Source organism: Hibiscus syriacus, unplaced genomic scaffold (assembly GCF_006381635.1).
Source record: "Hibiscus syriacus cultivar Baekdansim isolate YM2019G1 unplaced genomic scaffold, ASM638163v2 tig00002237_pilon, whole genome shotgun sequence".
Lineage (NCBI taxonomy): Eukaryota > Viridiplantae > Streptophyta > Magnoliopsida > Malvales > Malvaceae > Hibiscus > Hibiscus syriacus.
In genome coordinates this window covers 3,935,927-3,953,667 of record NW_024061918.1, presented here as the reverse complement: position 1 = coordinate 3,953,667, position 17,741 = coordinate 3,935,927, and the positions used below count along the sequence as shown (strand labels likewise).

At 32.7% G+C, this 17,741-nt stretch overlaps 1 protein-coding gene across 1 annotated transcript; it reads left to right on the top strand.

The window, feature by feature from the left end:
- The first annotated feature begins 10,714 nt into the window (after positions 1-10,714).
- On the top strand, positions 10,715-11,615 carry LOC120140054 (protein ULTRAPETALA 1-like). Its single transcript, XM_039155118.1, has 3 exons — positions 10,715-10,889; positions 10,984-11,305; positions 11,369-11,615. The coding sequence occupies exons 1-3, from the start codon at positions 10,715-10,717 to the stop codon at positions 11,547-11,549; spliced, it is 678 nt and encodes a 225-aa protein (XP_039011049.1). The 3' UTR covers positions 11,550-11,615.
- The last annotated feature ends 6,126 nt before the right edge of the window (positions 11,616-17,741 follow it).

The following is a 17,741-nucleotide window of genomic DNA, read 5'->3' as shown; positions in this document are numbered from 1 at the left end:
ATTGGTTTTGCGTCTAAGAAGACGATGATGTATCTTTATTGGCTCAAAGAAAAGTATGTGTATGACTTTTTGTGTATAGAAAGGATAAATGCAATGTTTCAAAGTTGAAAAGTATGTTTCAAGGTCTCAAAGAGAGAGAATGCCAAAATTTGGTTCTTTGGTAGTGACCAAGAATTATTCTGGGTAAAAAATTAGGAGATTTTATTTTGGGGTTTTAGATAGGATAAGAAAGGTTTAATCTTGTCATATGTCAAAAATCTATAATTCTTGAAGAATTAAGAGAATCCGTAATTCATTTGATATTAAAATAACTAAAGATTAAAATTTGTTCAATTATTAAACCTTAGAAGGTAGCATAAATTCAGTTATCAAAAGATTAAACATATTTAAGCAACTACTAAAGACAAAATAAAAATGGGTTCAAACAAAACAATGCTCTCAGTGCAAATGGTATATGCAATGCCCCATCATTATTTGATTGTCCATGCCACCGAATCAATTAGATTATGGATCTTGCACTTCAGTGCCTTACAGTTTTCAGTGGAATGTCTGAAGCTTCCTATGTGGTATCAATATCATAGACCTCAAGATATGAGGACTCTTTTCTCAGATCATCCTAGAAGGCTCAACCCTATAACCAGCCGAGCAAGCTTCCATCGTGTTGATTTTAACTTCTTGCTTCTATTCTCAATGTAGTTAGGACCACTTCATCGAATCCTTCGTGGATTAATACCATGTTTTTATGAATGATGCATATGAAAATGCTTAAAAAATGAAATACAGATGCAAAATACAAAGATGCAAATGCAGATGTAAAAATGTTGATCCCAACGATGAATATTATAGAATAATTTTCACTAGAGATAAAAGCCTTCATATTACAAGACAATCCACTTTACAGACATGCCTTCGCTTAGAGTTTGAGTCTGAAATGGATCACTGCTTCATCTAGGATCTTTGTCCTTGAAAATGATTCCCCCCTCAAATGCTCTGTACCCTAATTTGATTAATGCCCCTACAGTGGTGAAGTCAATACGTCACTCCTTGGAGGATAGCAATAAAATGATTATAAAAAAAGCTTTAATGCTGGATTACTCCTCGGATCGATGGATCATCATTTCAGTCTCGAATCCTGCACGATCTTCGAGCAAGTCTTATTCTTGGACTCTATGAACTTATTTTATTCTTCAATGCATGTCTGTGTATGCTACTGCTTAATTGAAAACTTTTATCTCTTCTTGTGAAAATTTTCTCTCGAATATCCCCTTTTGGATCAACACTTTCGCATTATGTTATGTCAATGAAATATAATGTAAAGAAGGATGAAAAAAACACAAACAAAAGAGAAAAATGAGTTAGTAACACAAACAAAAGATAAAAACGAGTTTGTACAAGCAAGATAATTAATAGAGTTAAAAATGCTATCTACAGATAAACATAACACCTACCTAATCATGATATCTACCCGAGCATGCTTTTATTAAATAGTAATCCTACCCAGACATGCTTTCTACCCACAATGATTAATCCTAATAGTGTGGTATATAGTTCGTATGCTATTATTCAACATAATTTAAAGCTAAAAAGAAAAGGTTCAAAAATGCTCCTCCTTTGTGTACACTTATTTCGGGTACCTAATGACAGACATAGGTTCAATATGTCTATACCTAGGGTGACCATTCTACGGTTCACTATATGCATGGTTTCGGGTCTAACAGGAAAAGGGTACTTGAATTGTCTTTGATTTTAGTGCCTCCTTAGCTGCCAAACCCTCGATCCTCACCCATTACAGGTTTCGAACGGAACAAGTTCAATTCGAGGGGGATTCACTGCCTTATACCCATACGAGGAATAAATCCCTACGAAGATATAAGGTATGTATCCCATGGGTTATTTGCTAAAAATCATACGAAGAATAAATTCTTACGAGATTAAAGCATTCACCCCACTTATTTGGATCGAAGCGCGGGTCTAAAGCTTATGACATGCGAATGCACGTGATGTGTGTGAGGAGGAACGTACCTACTTTGACTCAAAAACGGAAAAGAAAAAACTTGACAAAAACTTGGACAGAGCTGAAAGCAAAAATTAAAATGTTAGTATGACAATAAAAATGAAACAATTAAAAACTTCAATAAATGGATCATAAGTTAACTAAAGACTCGAACTCACGATTTCCACCACTACGAAAATGTGTAAGCGACTTACATCATGACTCTCTAAAAAAATCCCCAGCAAAGTCGCTAAGCTATTATAACCATTTTTTATAAAACAATTAAATATTAATTTAAAAAACAATTATGACTTTTATTATGAAAATTTGTTGATTTTGGATTGATTTGAATTAAATTGAAAGGGAGTTGCCATCGACCTTTGGGTTAGGTAGGTAGAATACCTAAAAACGTCTTTTAAAAACAATTTTAAGAAAAATCATTTTTTAAGACAAAAGTTGGTATGCGTCACCAAAGATTAGATTAAAAAGGGTTCAGGAGCCGGTTATGTGTGGGAGGAGTAAGCACCCCCACAACGCCAAAAAAATGGTATTGAATCGCTTACACGTTGTCGTAAATGGTGGAAATCATGAATCAAATATAAAATTAAATTATGATCCATTTATTGAAATTTAATTAATTTGCTTTGAATTATTAATTAAAGAAAATTCTTTAACCTGAAAAAGAGATCTCAAGATTAGCAATCCTTCGTCGGGAAAGCTATCTCGACTATTTCTTATCTGTAAAAAATATTCCTTCTTTGGTTAAAAGACGTGAATCGAATAAAAATTAAAAAAACAATGTTTTGCATACAACTGAAATAAATTGCTATTTACTTTATCATACGTTGCATCATTTGGATAAATAAAAAATAAACGAATTAATTTGTGAGATAAACTCGATTTATTCCAAGTTCATATTTCGTTCGAATGTTGTATCGGATTGCAATGCTTCGATCAAGCAAGGCTTTCAACACCCATTTTACAAATCATTGTTCTTGAAATTAATAGCTTGAAATAAATATATATTAAAATATGTAAAAGACACTACAAGAAAATATACCTTTAATGACACACTGACAATGACACGCTAATTTATGACTTGCAAAAACTGTGTGTCATAAAAAATGTCATGTTTCTTAAAATATGAATGATTTATGACTTACAATAATGTGTGTCATATTTAATAGTCATAATCCAAAAAATTTACAAAACACAGAATACACTTTTTAAATGTGTGTCATCTCTAAAAATCGTCTTTTAATTTCCCCCCCATTATTTTCATCCTTTCCCGCTTCTTCCCCCTTGATAATTATCAGTTCACTCTGCATACTTCCCCTTTTTCTCTTTTTCCCTTTTTCCCTTTGTCCAAAACGCCATCTTCTCCAACAAGATCGTTATGTTCTCTAAATCCTATTGCCCATGTGCCACTTTTCTCCATTTTTTACATTTACAGTTTCGTTTCAATATTTCAATGTTCATGATTTAGAATCAGGATAGCGTAATCAATCTTGTTTTGACTTTTTGACTTTATGGGTATTTCTTCAAAAGTATAATTGAAACTTCAATTCTTGGGGGTTTTGTGATTAGATAATATGATGGGCTGCTCATAATTCTTTCGCTTGTGTATTGTTTGTAGGTATTGCCTTCGTGCCAAGTGGATTTTCAGTGAGCTAAATGAGAAACCTTATGTTGTAGAGCTTGATCTCTGAGGTATCTATGGATATTATACATCTTCTTCTAATTCGTTTATTGTATGTGTGTGTGTGTGTGAGTAGAAAAAGAGTAATTTTAGATGAAGTGTTGACTTGTTGAGTTTTTGTTTTAGACAATGGAGGTAAAATCCAATATGTTCTTCTGGATTTGATAGGTCGAAGCACTGTTCCACAAGTGTTTGTGAATGGCAAGCATATTGGAGGCTCTGATGGTTAGCTACTTTGTCTCCATAGTATTTGTTTTTCTAGATATTAGACATATATATATGTATTGATTTCATTTTTCTTATTTCTTTCTGACTATTTAGATCTCAGAGCTGCGGTCAATGATGGTACACTGCAAAGGCTTCTAGCTGCAAGTTAATGAACCGTTAGAAAGAAGGAAATACAATCATTCGATCTGATTTGTTAACTATAAAACTGCTCGAGGATTAGAGAATCATATCTGGGTTGTGAGTTTTGTTAGTTCACAGCAAGATTTCGATGAGTGCTCTGTGATAATGGCATGCCCTTTGTGAGGTTATCTTATATTGCTTCATCGTTATGGAGGACTCTAGTTTAGATATTAAGTACATTTTAAATGTAGATGAAGGAGGGGGCACTAACCTAATTTATCTTTCACATTAATCTATACTTCACATTAATCTATACTTCTGTTGGTGGATCCTTTTTCTCTAACAAGCGGATTTTAGGAAGTCCATTTTCATAAGATGCGCTTCTTCTAAAATATGTCAACATGGGTTTCCTATATTATTTTCAAATAAAATGTCTTTAACTATGCTTCTGAATGATCTATTTTGTGGTTCTTTCTTGTTGTTAGCATTGATGTGTATGACAAATCAGAAAAATGAAGATATTTGGTTAATATTATTTGAACTGACTGCTTCTAGTGATATGGAAAAAATACAGGAGACGAATTCCAGTTGTCTGAAGATGAAGCATGCAAGTAATTGGATGGGTGCTCAGCTGACCAGATAGATTTTGGTTCAAGACAACATTCCTGCAATAGATGATTCCCCCTTTACAATATCATGCAACAAAAGTCCATAACTGATCAAGCTTTATTAATTTATTACTTGTGATAGTTAGGTTTAGGTTACAACTAAAGCAATGATGTTTTTTTTGTTTCAATTTGATTAGGAATGAACTTTTCGTTTATGCAATTCATTATCTCCATTTTTATGTTATTTATTTCTTATTTCAGTGGGTGTTGTCTCCCAAGTACTTCAATTTCTCGTTTCCTATGACGTTGACAATGATTCACATGGCATTCTCCAGAATCGTTGCATTTTTCCTTGTCTGTGTTTTCAAGGTATGACTGACATGCAACTAACTTCAATTTCTTTTCCATCTAGCATTACTAACTATTGTAAGGAATGTCTTCATACTAAACTGTTGAATGCTAAACCATATACTCCCGTCTCAACAATATATGCAAATGCAACTAGCTGTAGGAATGCCAATTAAGTTTGTCACAATAAAATGTGGTTTTTTTGTTACATTGTCCCCATTTCTAGAACTTAATGGTCTCTTTATGACCTGCAACTAGCTGTAGGAATGCCAATTAAGTTTGTCACAATTAAGTTTGTCTTTATTCTCTTTATGTCTTCTCAAGTGGTTTCATAGAGTGTTAAATGCTACCTTTTTTTGGGTATATCAGCTGGTGTTTCACATATGATAAAAATTGGCTGCCAATTTTCCCAATTATACATCATGATATAGCTAATGAGATACTAGTTCATGCTCAGAGGCTGCAATATCTTGCATTCGCAAGTTGGCTTGGTGTGTAAGTTTATTTTTTGGCTTCTTATTGGATTTTTCTGTACTACTCTTTATTCCTGACTTTTAATGTAAATTGTTACGCAAAAGATAAACTTTATTGAATTTAAGTTTTTGCACTGAATTTTATTGTTATATTAGGTGCAGTTTGATAAAGTGAAAAATTAAGTGTTAAAAAGCTGAGCATTGAATTGTACTGCATCTGTGGTTTTTCTTTTATGTTAAATGCTTTAAATAAAGACTGTGAATGCTAAGTTGAGCTTCCTCCCATTAATTTAGTTCATTTGTTTTTATTGGAGCCTGACCTTTAGTGCTTAGTTGACGATAAGGATAGAAGAAAGAAAGAAGGATAACAACTATATGGACAGAAGTGAAAAAACATTGAAGGGGTATACACTTTGATGTAAAATCTACTGAATTATAATTCAAAGATTGAATAGTTTCTTGCACAATTGTGCTGTTGTTAGCATTAAAATATCTATCCCATATATAGCTTTAATTTACTAAGAATAATCATATGTTTTATAATGTGTTATCTGATTATCTTTGTTATTATTAGATCATGATATTTGGTATTTATAATTGTCAGTGTTATATAACATTATAGTAAGAAATCCAAGAAGTTGGACGAGGGGAAAACAATTCATGCTACACATACTAGTTTTTGGTCAATACTTAGTTGAGAGAACATGAACTGAGCATTACTAGTTTACAACTGTATTTGTATACCAGTTTATACATGAAAGTAGTGACGAAGAGTTCTGATTTTTCAATTATTAATTGAATCTGTCATTTATTTTATTCTCTAGTCCTTAAAGTTTTCCTGATTTAGCAAGCATTTAGGAAGAGGTTTTTTCCCATTTGTATGCTTAGTTTTCTTGCGATGTTAGTCATGTTGTTGATGAGTCGAATTTTTTTGAAATGTCCTCCTTTTAAGTTCTAGATAAAGATTAAGTGACTTTTTTTGGGCTAGTGGTATTTAATATCTATCCCAATTTTTGAGCCCTGTACCACCTGAACTTGGGGATTTAGTGAACTTGGAAACTTTGTAAGGAAAAACTCAGTACTTTCTTCTTCTTCTTTGTTTAATATTTTACGATTCTCTTAATTTCTTATTAAATTGGCCTTGATCAAATGATTTGTTTTCATGCTCATTTTAATTTCAGGATGCTCCCCTCCAATCAATTAACTCGGAATTTGGCAGTGACGTTTAGTTTACTAAGAAATCTAACTGACTTGTAAGTTTCTTCAAAATTTTCCTCTATTTTAAACCACGTATCTGTACACGTTCATAGGATCAACACTGATGTGTTTGCAAATATTGCATTTATCTTTTGTGTAGGAGGATTAGTGATATAAATGGGCCAAGTCAGGATTTTCCTGTGCTCAGAAACATGAAACGCCTACTGACATTGTATGTTTTGTGCTCAAGTTATCAAATATTTTGAACGTTCCATCTATATATGATTCATTTTGACAGAACATAATCCCGCTATATTTGTATAGGGTTTTGAGGAATCTTATGTGACAAACTTTATTATGTCGTGATATGTTGTATCGACATATGATTACAATATTTTTGATAACTTAATGTGAATATATTGTATGCAAATGGATTGCTTATATATAATATGATATATATTTAGTATTATGAGACATTAAATGTGATTTAGTTTGATTATTTGTCAATCTACAATATATATATATATATATATATATATATATATATATATATATATATAATTTATGACATACAATCACGACATACGAATGTGTGTCATCTTTTCTAATGACATGTGCTTCAATGACACGCAATGTAAGTCATAAATACGTGTCATAAATTTATGACACACAAATGTGTGTCGTCTTCATTTATGACGGGGCTTCAATGAAGCGCAATGAGCGTCATAAATGCACGTCATAAATGCATATCATAAATGCGTGTCATAAATGTGCATCATAAATTTATGACGCACAATTGCGTGTCATATGAGATTCATGTCGGTGGCTTCAACGACAAGCATTTGTGTGTCATCCGCACCCATAGATGACGCACAATGCACGTCATTAAAGGGTTTTTTTTCTAGTAGTGAGAACCAAAAATAAAAAACATAAATTAAAATATATAAATAATAAATATGTACATGTATAACATAATTACCAATGTTTGACTAAGATAAATATGTATACAAATATGATATGCTTAAGATATAAATTAACCATACTTGATAACATGAAAGACTAAAATAAAAAACAAAAAACATTACAAACCAAAATAAAATACCAAAAATAAGCATTTAAGGGACTAAAATATAATTAACAGAAATTTAAAGAGCTAAATAGTAAATACAAAAAGTTAAAGGACTAAAATAGCGAATACAAAAACTTAAAGGACTAAAATAGTTAAAACAGAAATATAAAGGACACACACAATAATTAAACCAAATACCAATAGTGACAAATAGAATAATTACAAATCTTGTGACCAAATTGGAACATTAAGAGTATCATATTATATAATAATAGGACGAAATTACAACATACACATAATAAGATATCAAAGTAAAAATAAATTAAAGTTGCATTGATGACTAAATTGAAAAGTTACTAGATAAATAGGACATTTCTTGTGAATATCACAGGCGAGAAAATGCTCCCCAAGTCCACCCTCAAACGACGTCGTTTCGAAGCTTATATATAAACCTCTTTGATGGGTTATGAAACCCACACACCCCATTTTCACACTTCTTCAATTCACAACAAGGGAGAGAATGAGAGAAAGCTCTCTGGAGCTTCAACTGAAGCCCATAATCCGATGGAGCTCCGCCGTTCCGGCCGCCGGCCAGCGCTGGAGCAGAGGGAAAATGGTATGACCCGAAGCGTTTCCTCATTCTGGTTATGGATCCGTGGTTGGTTTTGCCTGGAAATGGATCTATCAACGTAAATCTACGAAGAACGTTTCGATTTATTCGTCTCCGACGACCTTTAATATTCCGACAGGCTTCAAACCTTCCCTCGGTGAAATTATTTCCCTCTTAGTTTTCTTTAGTTTTTCTTTCGAATCTCTTTCGAATATCTCTCTTTTTTTCTCTAGGTTTCTTTCTCTGGCTTTTCCCCGAATCCCCAATATTGTTCTCTCTACTATGTATTTTTTGTTTATGGTGATATCCACCTTCTTTCATTGCGTGTATTTTTAATCTTGGCTTTGGTGATAATCTTGAAGTCTCTGTATAAGGGTTGAATTTCTCTAAATATAGCTAGATTAAATCCCAGATTTTTTGGATTTATGTTATTTTTAATGGGTTCTGCAGATTAGGCTATTGTAGATGATAACATGGGATTGATTTGGTTTCTGTTTTGCAGGTTGATGACGAGGCAACTTCGAGAATCATCTTCGGGTGGCTCACGCATCGGTCTGGGTGTTAAAGAGTTGGTGCGTGCATTACACATGTCTGGGTGGACAGTTTAGCTCCTGTAACAGTGATGGTAGCTGAAGCTTTAGTTTTAGGGTTTTAAAAACCCTAAGGTAACATGATCGGGCCGGGTCAGATCCCCTCCGAGTCGGGTTGTCTGTTGGGTTGCTGGGTCAACTGGTTTGTAACTGGGTTGGGCCTTGTACTACTTTGGACCTGTTGGGTGAGACTTGTAATTGGGCTCGGGTTGAGCCTGGAATTGGGCCTGTAAAACAAAAGGTATGAATATAATAATAATAATAATAATAATAATAATAATAATAATAATAGTAATAATAATAAAAAATTAATAAAATAATATTTTTGGTAGACTCGGACAAAAACGGGTGTCTACATGAATAATAATAAAAAAGCAAAACATCAAATTTGATTAGTTAACCAATTAGGCAAATAAAATCCATAGAATTTAAAGTTTATAATTAAAAAAGGAAATTAGAAGTACCTGGGGTGGATTTGGATTCTTCGTAGGGACCGGATTCCAGATTCAAAACCCTAGTTTCTAAAGCATCAAATTTGTGCTTCATCTGCAAAATGTTCAGAAGAAACAAATATATTAAAAACCAAATAATACTAAATCAATTATCAAAAGCTTAACAGCAGCGAGCCACTGATTGGTCTGCTATAGCGAGAAAGATTGATCCAAACTAAGAAATTATAGAGAGGAGAGAAAAAGCGAAGATATCAACTATTTTTACTTAATCCGAGTCGTAATTAAATTTTAAGGTGGTTGTTATTGGATATTGCTACATGATATTAAATTTGGGTAATAGACAGCAGAAAATAACATTTGCAAATTAGGTTGGTTTAACGGCATTTTAAGATGAAAATCAGTTTTAATTAGCGACGTTTGTATAATAAAACACCACTAAATACATAGTCAATACTAGCGTTTGTAAAACAAAACGCCACTAAAATTCAAGATCTTTTGTGGTGCTCATATAGAAAAACCACTATATACGCAGTCAATAGCGACATTTTATATTCACAAATGCCACTATATGTTAGAGCATTTAGCGGCATTTTTGGAAACAAAAGTCACTAAAAAGCATAATCTTTAGCGGTGTTTGACGTTCACAAACGTCGCAAATTTTTTTGGTGTTTGTTTTAGCGGCACTTTTTGCGACGTTTGTTTTGCGTCAGAAGGGTTTTTAACGACGCTCAAAAACGCCGCTAGATGACTAAAAAACGCCGCTAAAAATTTATTTTGCTATAGTGCAAGTGAATACTTTATAACCCAAAGATGTTTGAAACCTGTTCAAAATTATCGAACAATATGACTGACGTGAACTGTTTGTCGAATTGCCTTAAATTGTACCTTGCACCAAACACACATGTATATAAGTAACACATGCACAATTTCTGATTTGAAAAGAGAAATTGAGACAACTAGGTGATTATCCATTATTACAAAATATGCCGACCTGAGAAGCAATTTTAAAGATGTTTTGATGATTAAATGTAATATTTAGGGTTTATTTTAAATAATTTGAATTAATTGATTACATGATATATACAAGAGGTTTAGAAAAATCTATAAATGTTCAAATCCCCTTTCCCATCATGTAAGACTTTATAATGCATGTTTTGATATATAATAAGCTATGAGGAATTTTCCATATTTAAAGGCCTTTTTGATCAAATTGGAAAAAATATTTGGTATAGTCCATGCAATTAAGAAACCTTATTGTTTTTGGTCAATAAACGAATTGTGGTTAGGGTTTATCCTTTTGTTGTTTTTTTGGAGGTTATTGTGAGAAATGTTCAGTGAAGGAGAGTTGAAAGACATGGAAGGACTGAAAAGAGAGTCAGATTTTATTGAGGATAAGTATGGATGCACCAGCAAAAAGTATGGCAATACCATTGGTAGGCTTAGGGTTTTAACCAATGGCCCGTTTCTTATATCCTCCGAATGCACTTCGGCTTGCGATGAAGGTAATTCATTATTGTAAATTTCATAGAATTATAGTGTCTTTGTGTTTAGTTGAGATTCACTTCACATGTTTTATTGTGTATTCTTGAAAACCAGAGAAATTGACGGCTTATGATTTCGAAAAACATTCTGGGAAAGAAGGGACCGGGAAATGGAAGAGCCACATTTGGGTGGTGATGTACAATAACAAGGTTCCTTTATGGAGGACTGTTCTCAAATACTACAAACATGCTTCCAACGGAGCCAACGAGCTAAACTGCTTGCGAGCTAAGCACCTTTTCCATTGTGACGAGTTCATCCGTTGCACCAGGCGCAAGAAAGAACGCCGGTTTCGACTCCAGACCGACGATGAACGTCGTACGTACCATGATACTTTGAATGCAAGGAGGTGGAGGTGTGCTAACTGGCCGTACGAAAAGTAAGTTTCGACATTGAGTAATCACTGTTCGAATCCGATAAGTGTCTAGCTTTATTATTTCAGAATCACCTGCAAAGATGATGAAGAACGAGCAAGCAGGAAGAGTTGCAGGGGTTGCCCTCAATCTCCGACGTGCAAATGTTGCACTTCTTGTGTCTGTTTCGGTTGCCTCAAGTGCCGTTTCCTCGATTGCAAGTGTCGCACTTGCGTCGACTTGTCCAAAATACCGAGCCTTGAGCCATAACGAGGCACCCGGCATCGATCCTTTCTATGCTTCAATGCTGTTCTATCATTTCCTAACTGGAAACTTGTCGAAACGATTTCTTAAAAAACAAATTTAATTTTTAAGTGATTTAGAAAATATCATCTCGATTAATTTGAGGTTTTTTTAAAATCAAAATAAAACATGGTTCGAGAAGTTAACACCAATCTTTGATTAGAGTGTGATTGGACACTCAAAATGTTTTTTTTATTTTAATAAAATTTAATTTAAAAATTATTAAAACAACATTTTAAGGTCTGCATACCAAAAAATTGAGTTTGGGACTCGATTACGCGTGAGAAAGGATTAACACCCCACAGTGCCCTAAATCGGTACCTAGTCGATTAATTAGTTGTCTTTGCAATGAATCTTACAAATTTGAGTTTAATTTAATTTAAGATCCATTTTTAAACACATTCCTTGATTTTTAGGATGAAAAATGACAATATTTAATTATTTCCTATTAAGAAGAAAATGTCTCTCATACCTTAAAGCATCAATTTCTTAATCCAATCGAAATAAGGAAATATTACTATTCCGTTCGAAAATTCATTGCTAATTCAAGTTTCAAATGCATGAATAATGATAAAAATAATGATTAATTAAACACGATTTACCAATCATTTTATAAAGAAGAAGGATGTTCGATTATTTAAAGACATCGAGATAGACCTTTTATAAGTTCTAAAGATATTTTCTCAAAGAATTTAAATAGAAGAACAATTTTTTTTCTCTCATTCCCAAATTTTAAGAGCAATCAAATTTTACGGTTTCCATTTAATGTGATACATTTTCTTTTTAAAATCATCGGAAGTGGCTTTCTCATACGTTAAGATAGTCACTTCACGACGACCTTAAAATGAAAAAGTATTACACTTAGTTTAATTATTTGAATTGAGTTGAGTTATGCTTATGGAGGTATTATACAAATTGATAAAAAATAAAACCTGAGCCTATATGTACAAACATATATACATGACATTTAGACAGACAAAATAATACTTAATATATAGTAATTAATTATAAAGTATATATATATATATTAATACCAACGTAAGACAACTTATAGGTTATAAAACAAACTTTCTATGTATATACATATATCATCTTAGGAAGTTAAAATCATAATATACAATAGATTTTGAAATACGATAGACAATGTGCATTACTTACTAAAAATATGTGATAATTAAAACAATTGAACACTAACAAAATAATATAAATGTATTTTACACATATATATACAAAAAGCTTTATAAACATATATATCTATACGACACTGTATAATATATTTAATATATGCATTTAAAAGTTAAAAATCTCTTTAAAAATATATAACAAGCACATTTATAAAAAGAATAAGGACTAAAATGATTTGTAGATATAAAAAATATAATTAATCCAAATTTATGCAAACAAATGTATTGACACAACACCGATACGCTAATAAAATATACATACATAAATTAACAAAACATAACATGATATCCAGAATAAAAAATAACCTTATGACCATAACATCAAAAACAGTAAAGATCAAGGATTAACAATGCAAATAATATAAAATAGGGTACTGGAAAGATAAATAACCCAAATTTCAAGCAATGGTTAAAACAAAAGGACATACAAATTTAAGGACTTTTTACACGAATAACCAAAATACTAGATTCAATAAATAAAAATATCTACAACATTCAGGATTATAACACGATTATAAAGAAAATAAGGGGGCTCCAAACATAATAATCCATTTTATTTCAGGATAAAAATAGAGAGCTAGAAAGAACGAAGCACCTAAATGACTATTTACCCCTAAAGTCTCCAAAACACGGGTGATACTAGGGTAAAACGACGTCGTTTTGGTTTTCATTTATATTTCCTATTATAACCTAAAAAAATCCTAGTTTTCTCATTCTTCCCTCTTCACCCAGCCTTCCCTCTCCCTTCTCTCTCATTCTGTTTCTCTTGACCGAGAGGGGAGATAAGCCTCCCCTCAAGATGCCTCCCAAACAGCCACAACGAGGGGCTGATGACCACCCTCTTCTTTTTCTTTTCACTGTGAGACAAGAACAAGTCCCCACCGACCACCATAGATCAGTGGCCATGAAAAGGGTAACCAAACCCTACACCCATTTTTCCTTATAACTCACAAAAAACCAAACAAAAAATGAATATATGAACCTTTTCTTACTCAAATCTAAGTCTAGGTTTGAAAGAATATTACCCTTTGATAAATTTGGTGAAGCGACAGTGATGTCCTCGCAAAAGGTAGGCTTTTTCTTTTTTATTTCTTCCCTTATTTTTAATTTTTTGTTCGAATCTTTTTTTCTCTCTTTCAGTTGTTATGTCTCCCTTTGTTCTCTTTTTTTTTTCTTTTAAAACCGAATCCAAATGCCTCTTTTCGAATTTCTTCCCTTTGTTTTTATGGTTTCTTTGTGCATTTATTGAGAATAGGGAGTAGGTTATACGGATAGAGTATGGGCAGTAAGTGAGGAAAATTAGGGCTTTGAACGCCCTGGAATTTTTGGGATTAGGTTTTGATTAGGGGTTTATTATTTTTTATTTTTGACTGATTGTTTTCCATTTTGTTTAGGTGAAACAGGGAATTTGGTAGAACTAAGGTGATCGATGACTGGCTTCTTGGCAGTGATTGGACTTCGGCGGTGGTTGCGCGGTGCAGATGGATAACCCTAAAATTAGGGTTAACCAAAGTTGTAACATAATGGGCCATGGAGCTTTGTAATCTGCTTGGCCGATTGATGGGATTTTAGGGCTAGTTGACCCTTTGTAATCAGGCCTAGTCTGCTGTTGGGCTTTGGGTGATGTAAGGGCCTATAAGAAATAATAATAATAATAATAATAATAATAATAATAATAATAATAATAATAATAATAATAATAATAATAATAACAAAAGATCCAGGCGAAAATGACTGTCTATAATTGCCCCTTTTTTCTCATTCTTGTGTGAACAAGGATAGAGCAAAGAAAAATAGACATAAATTTTTGTTCGGTCGCCACCATCTTTGAATGAAAACAATAGTGTTAGTCCATTTTAGGAAAGTTAAATCAGGTTTATTTTCTTCACTGCTCTTCAGGGAAGATCAAATCTGCTAAAAGGGATCTACTCCACTGCTCTTCAGGGAAGATTAGATCTGGAAATATTGATTAACTTCACTGTTCTCTAAGAATGCTTGAATAAAGGTTGATTTTCTTCGTTGTTCTTTAGGGAAGATCAAATTTGAAAAAGGGATATGCTCTGTTGCGCTTCAGGGTAGATCAGTTCTGGAAATTGTTATTCACTTCGTTGCTCTTCAGGGAAGATTGAATCAGGGTTTATTTGCTTTAATGCTCTTTGAAGAAGATCAAATATGGAAAATAGAGAGATCTGCTCCACTGTAGTTTAGGGTAGATCAGATCAAGAAACATTGATTCAATTCACTACTCTTCAGAGAAGATTGAATAGAACTTGATTTGCTTCATTACTCTTCAGGAAGACAAAAGCGAACTTGATTTGCTTCACTTCTCTTCAGGAAGACCAAATATGAAAGAAAGAGGAGATGCTTGTAACATCCCAAACATCAGGTTAATGACCAAATTATGAGATTTTAGAATTCAATGACTAAATTAGATAAATTGAAAAGTTTAGGGTTTTAATTAAATTTTTTATGTAGGATAATTTAGCAAGAGAATGAGGATTAAGGGGCGAACGGGTCATTTGAGAAAAAGAAATAATTTAAAATTTGTTATGGTTATTTTATAACCATGTGGAACATATTTGGGGAAAGCCAAAGTTTCTAGATATCTCATCAATTTTCTTCTTCTCCAGTCGTTCAAACCAATGACAAGTCAAATCCAACTTTTAAATTCATTTATGTACTCTTATTCAAATTCCCACTTATAGACCTCTTACATTTAATCATTCATAACTTACAATTCTTTGAGTTTATATATCCCTTTCTATTTTCATACTATTTCCTAAGGCTTCATCAATCAAAACCACACCTAACTTTCAAGAATTAACCAGATGAAACCCAACTCACCTTATATTATAGAGATAATAAGTAATAAGTGTTAGAATTGATGTTGAAAACATTTTGATATTTCGATATAACAAATTAAGATAAATGAATTTTAAGATTTTCCAAAAGATTTTCTAAGTATTTCGATATAATTATTCGAATATCAAAATATTACTCCAAATCTTTCAAATGTCATTTTTAATCCTTACTCAAGTGTAAAATTAAGTTTTAAACTTAAAATAATTTCAAAACAATTTTACAAAATATTTTGAACCATTTCAAAGCCAAAAATTCCAGATTGCTCAGAGGGAACCGATTCCCCCCTGAATGGTTTGGCTACGAGAAAAACAGAATGCTCGGAGAGAACCGATTCCCCCCAAGGGGGTACCGATTCCCCCTGTTCAATGGTCACAATATTTGAATTTTACACTTAGGGAACCGATTCCTCATGAGGGGGTACCGATTCCCCATGAGGGGGTACCGATTCCCCCACGCTCCAAGCTGTTTTATTAATTGATTTCACACTAAAACGGCTCCATTGACTCCACAAATCATCCCCAACGTTTAGAATCAATAGAAGGATTATTTAAACAATCTTAGAAGCCATTGATCAACAACAAGAAACAACAATTATCAAGAATTGAGAGAGAATCAAAGAGAAAGCATCAAACTCATTGTTTGAGCACTTCAAGCCTATTTTTCATTCAATATTCATTGTGCTATCAAGAACACCATTTGTGCTCTATTGTATTTATCTTGAGTGTTGTTTCTTTGTTATAGAATTGTGCAAACAATCTACCTTGTGAGGTTTTCCTTGTAAGTTTGCAAATTTGTGTATTTCTCTTTGAAAAAGAGTGTGTTCAAGAATTTGGGGTATAATTCTTGAGGGAGTTGTAAGGTTACTCTTTGACCTCAAAAGAAAGAACAAATTAGTGAATTTGTTAGAAAATCCTTAGTGTGGATAGCTAAGATAGTGGACGTAGACTTTGGTTGAGAAAGTCGAACCACTCTAAATCATTGTGCAAATATTTTCAATTTTCTGCAAAAGCTTCCACCAAAATTTTTATTGCCAATTCACCCCTCTCTTGGCCAATTCCATCGATTGATTAACTCAACAATTGGCATCAGAGCTTGACTCATTTGAAGGCTTAACCACCTCTTGAGTAGATCCGAGAAGAGTTAAATCGATAAAGATGGTGTCCACTTCCGGTTCATTCTCCATGGAAGAATCCAGACCAATTGACGTGCCTCCACACTTCAATGGAACAAATTATCGTCGTTGGAAGAAGCTTATGATTATATTTATCCAAGCATTTGATATGGAATCTTGGATGATGATCAGGAAAGGATATTCTTCTCTTACAAAGAAGGCAAAGAAGTGGAGTGATCAAGAACGGAAGAAAACTCAACAAAATACAAAAGCTCAACAAAATACAAAAGCTATGCACATGTTGTGTTGTGCAATTGATCCTAATGTATATAAAGGAGTTTCTTTTTGTTCAAATGTCAAGGAGATGTGGGATAAGATTGAGGAGATCTATGGAGACAAGGAAGAAGAAGAACCAATAAAGGTGATGTCTCTATTAGCTCTCATAGAGCCAAAGGTATCTTCTAACTCAAATAGATTAAATTCAAAATCTTTTAATGAGTTACAAGATGCTTATGATGAATTATTTTTGGAGTTTGAGACCATGAACTCCAAATACAATAAATTGATTTCTAAATTTATTGCTAAAAATGATCTTCTTTTGAAAGCTAAAACAGACTTGGAAAATCAAAATGAAATGTTGAGAAAGGAGTTAGAGCTTTCAAAAATAAAATCTGAAAACTTTGAAAAAGAAATTTTCAAATTAAACAAACTTCTTCTAGAAACGAAAATGGATTTTGAAAATCAAAATGAAATCTTGAAGAAGGATTTAGAGCTTTCAAAAATGAAACTTGAAAGTATTGAAAAAGAAAATTTTGATTTGAAATTAAGATTGAATGTTTAACCAAAGAAAAAGATGTAATTTTAAATAAATAATCTAGTTCAATAATGACAATATGTTCACATTGTCATTATCATGGTCATAAGGAACATACTTGTCCTTTAGAGAAAGGAAAACGATTTAAAATTAGACAAGTATGGGTTCCAAAAGGAATAAGAGGCATT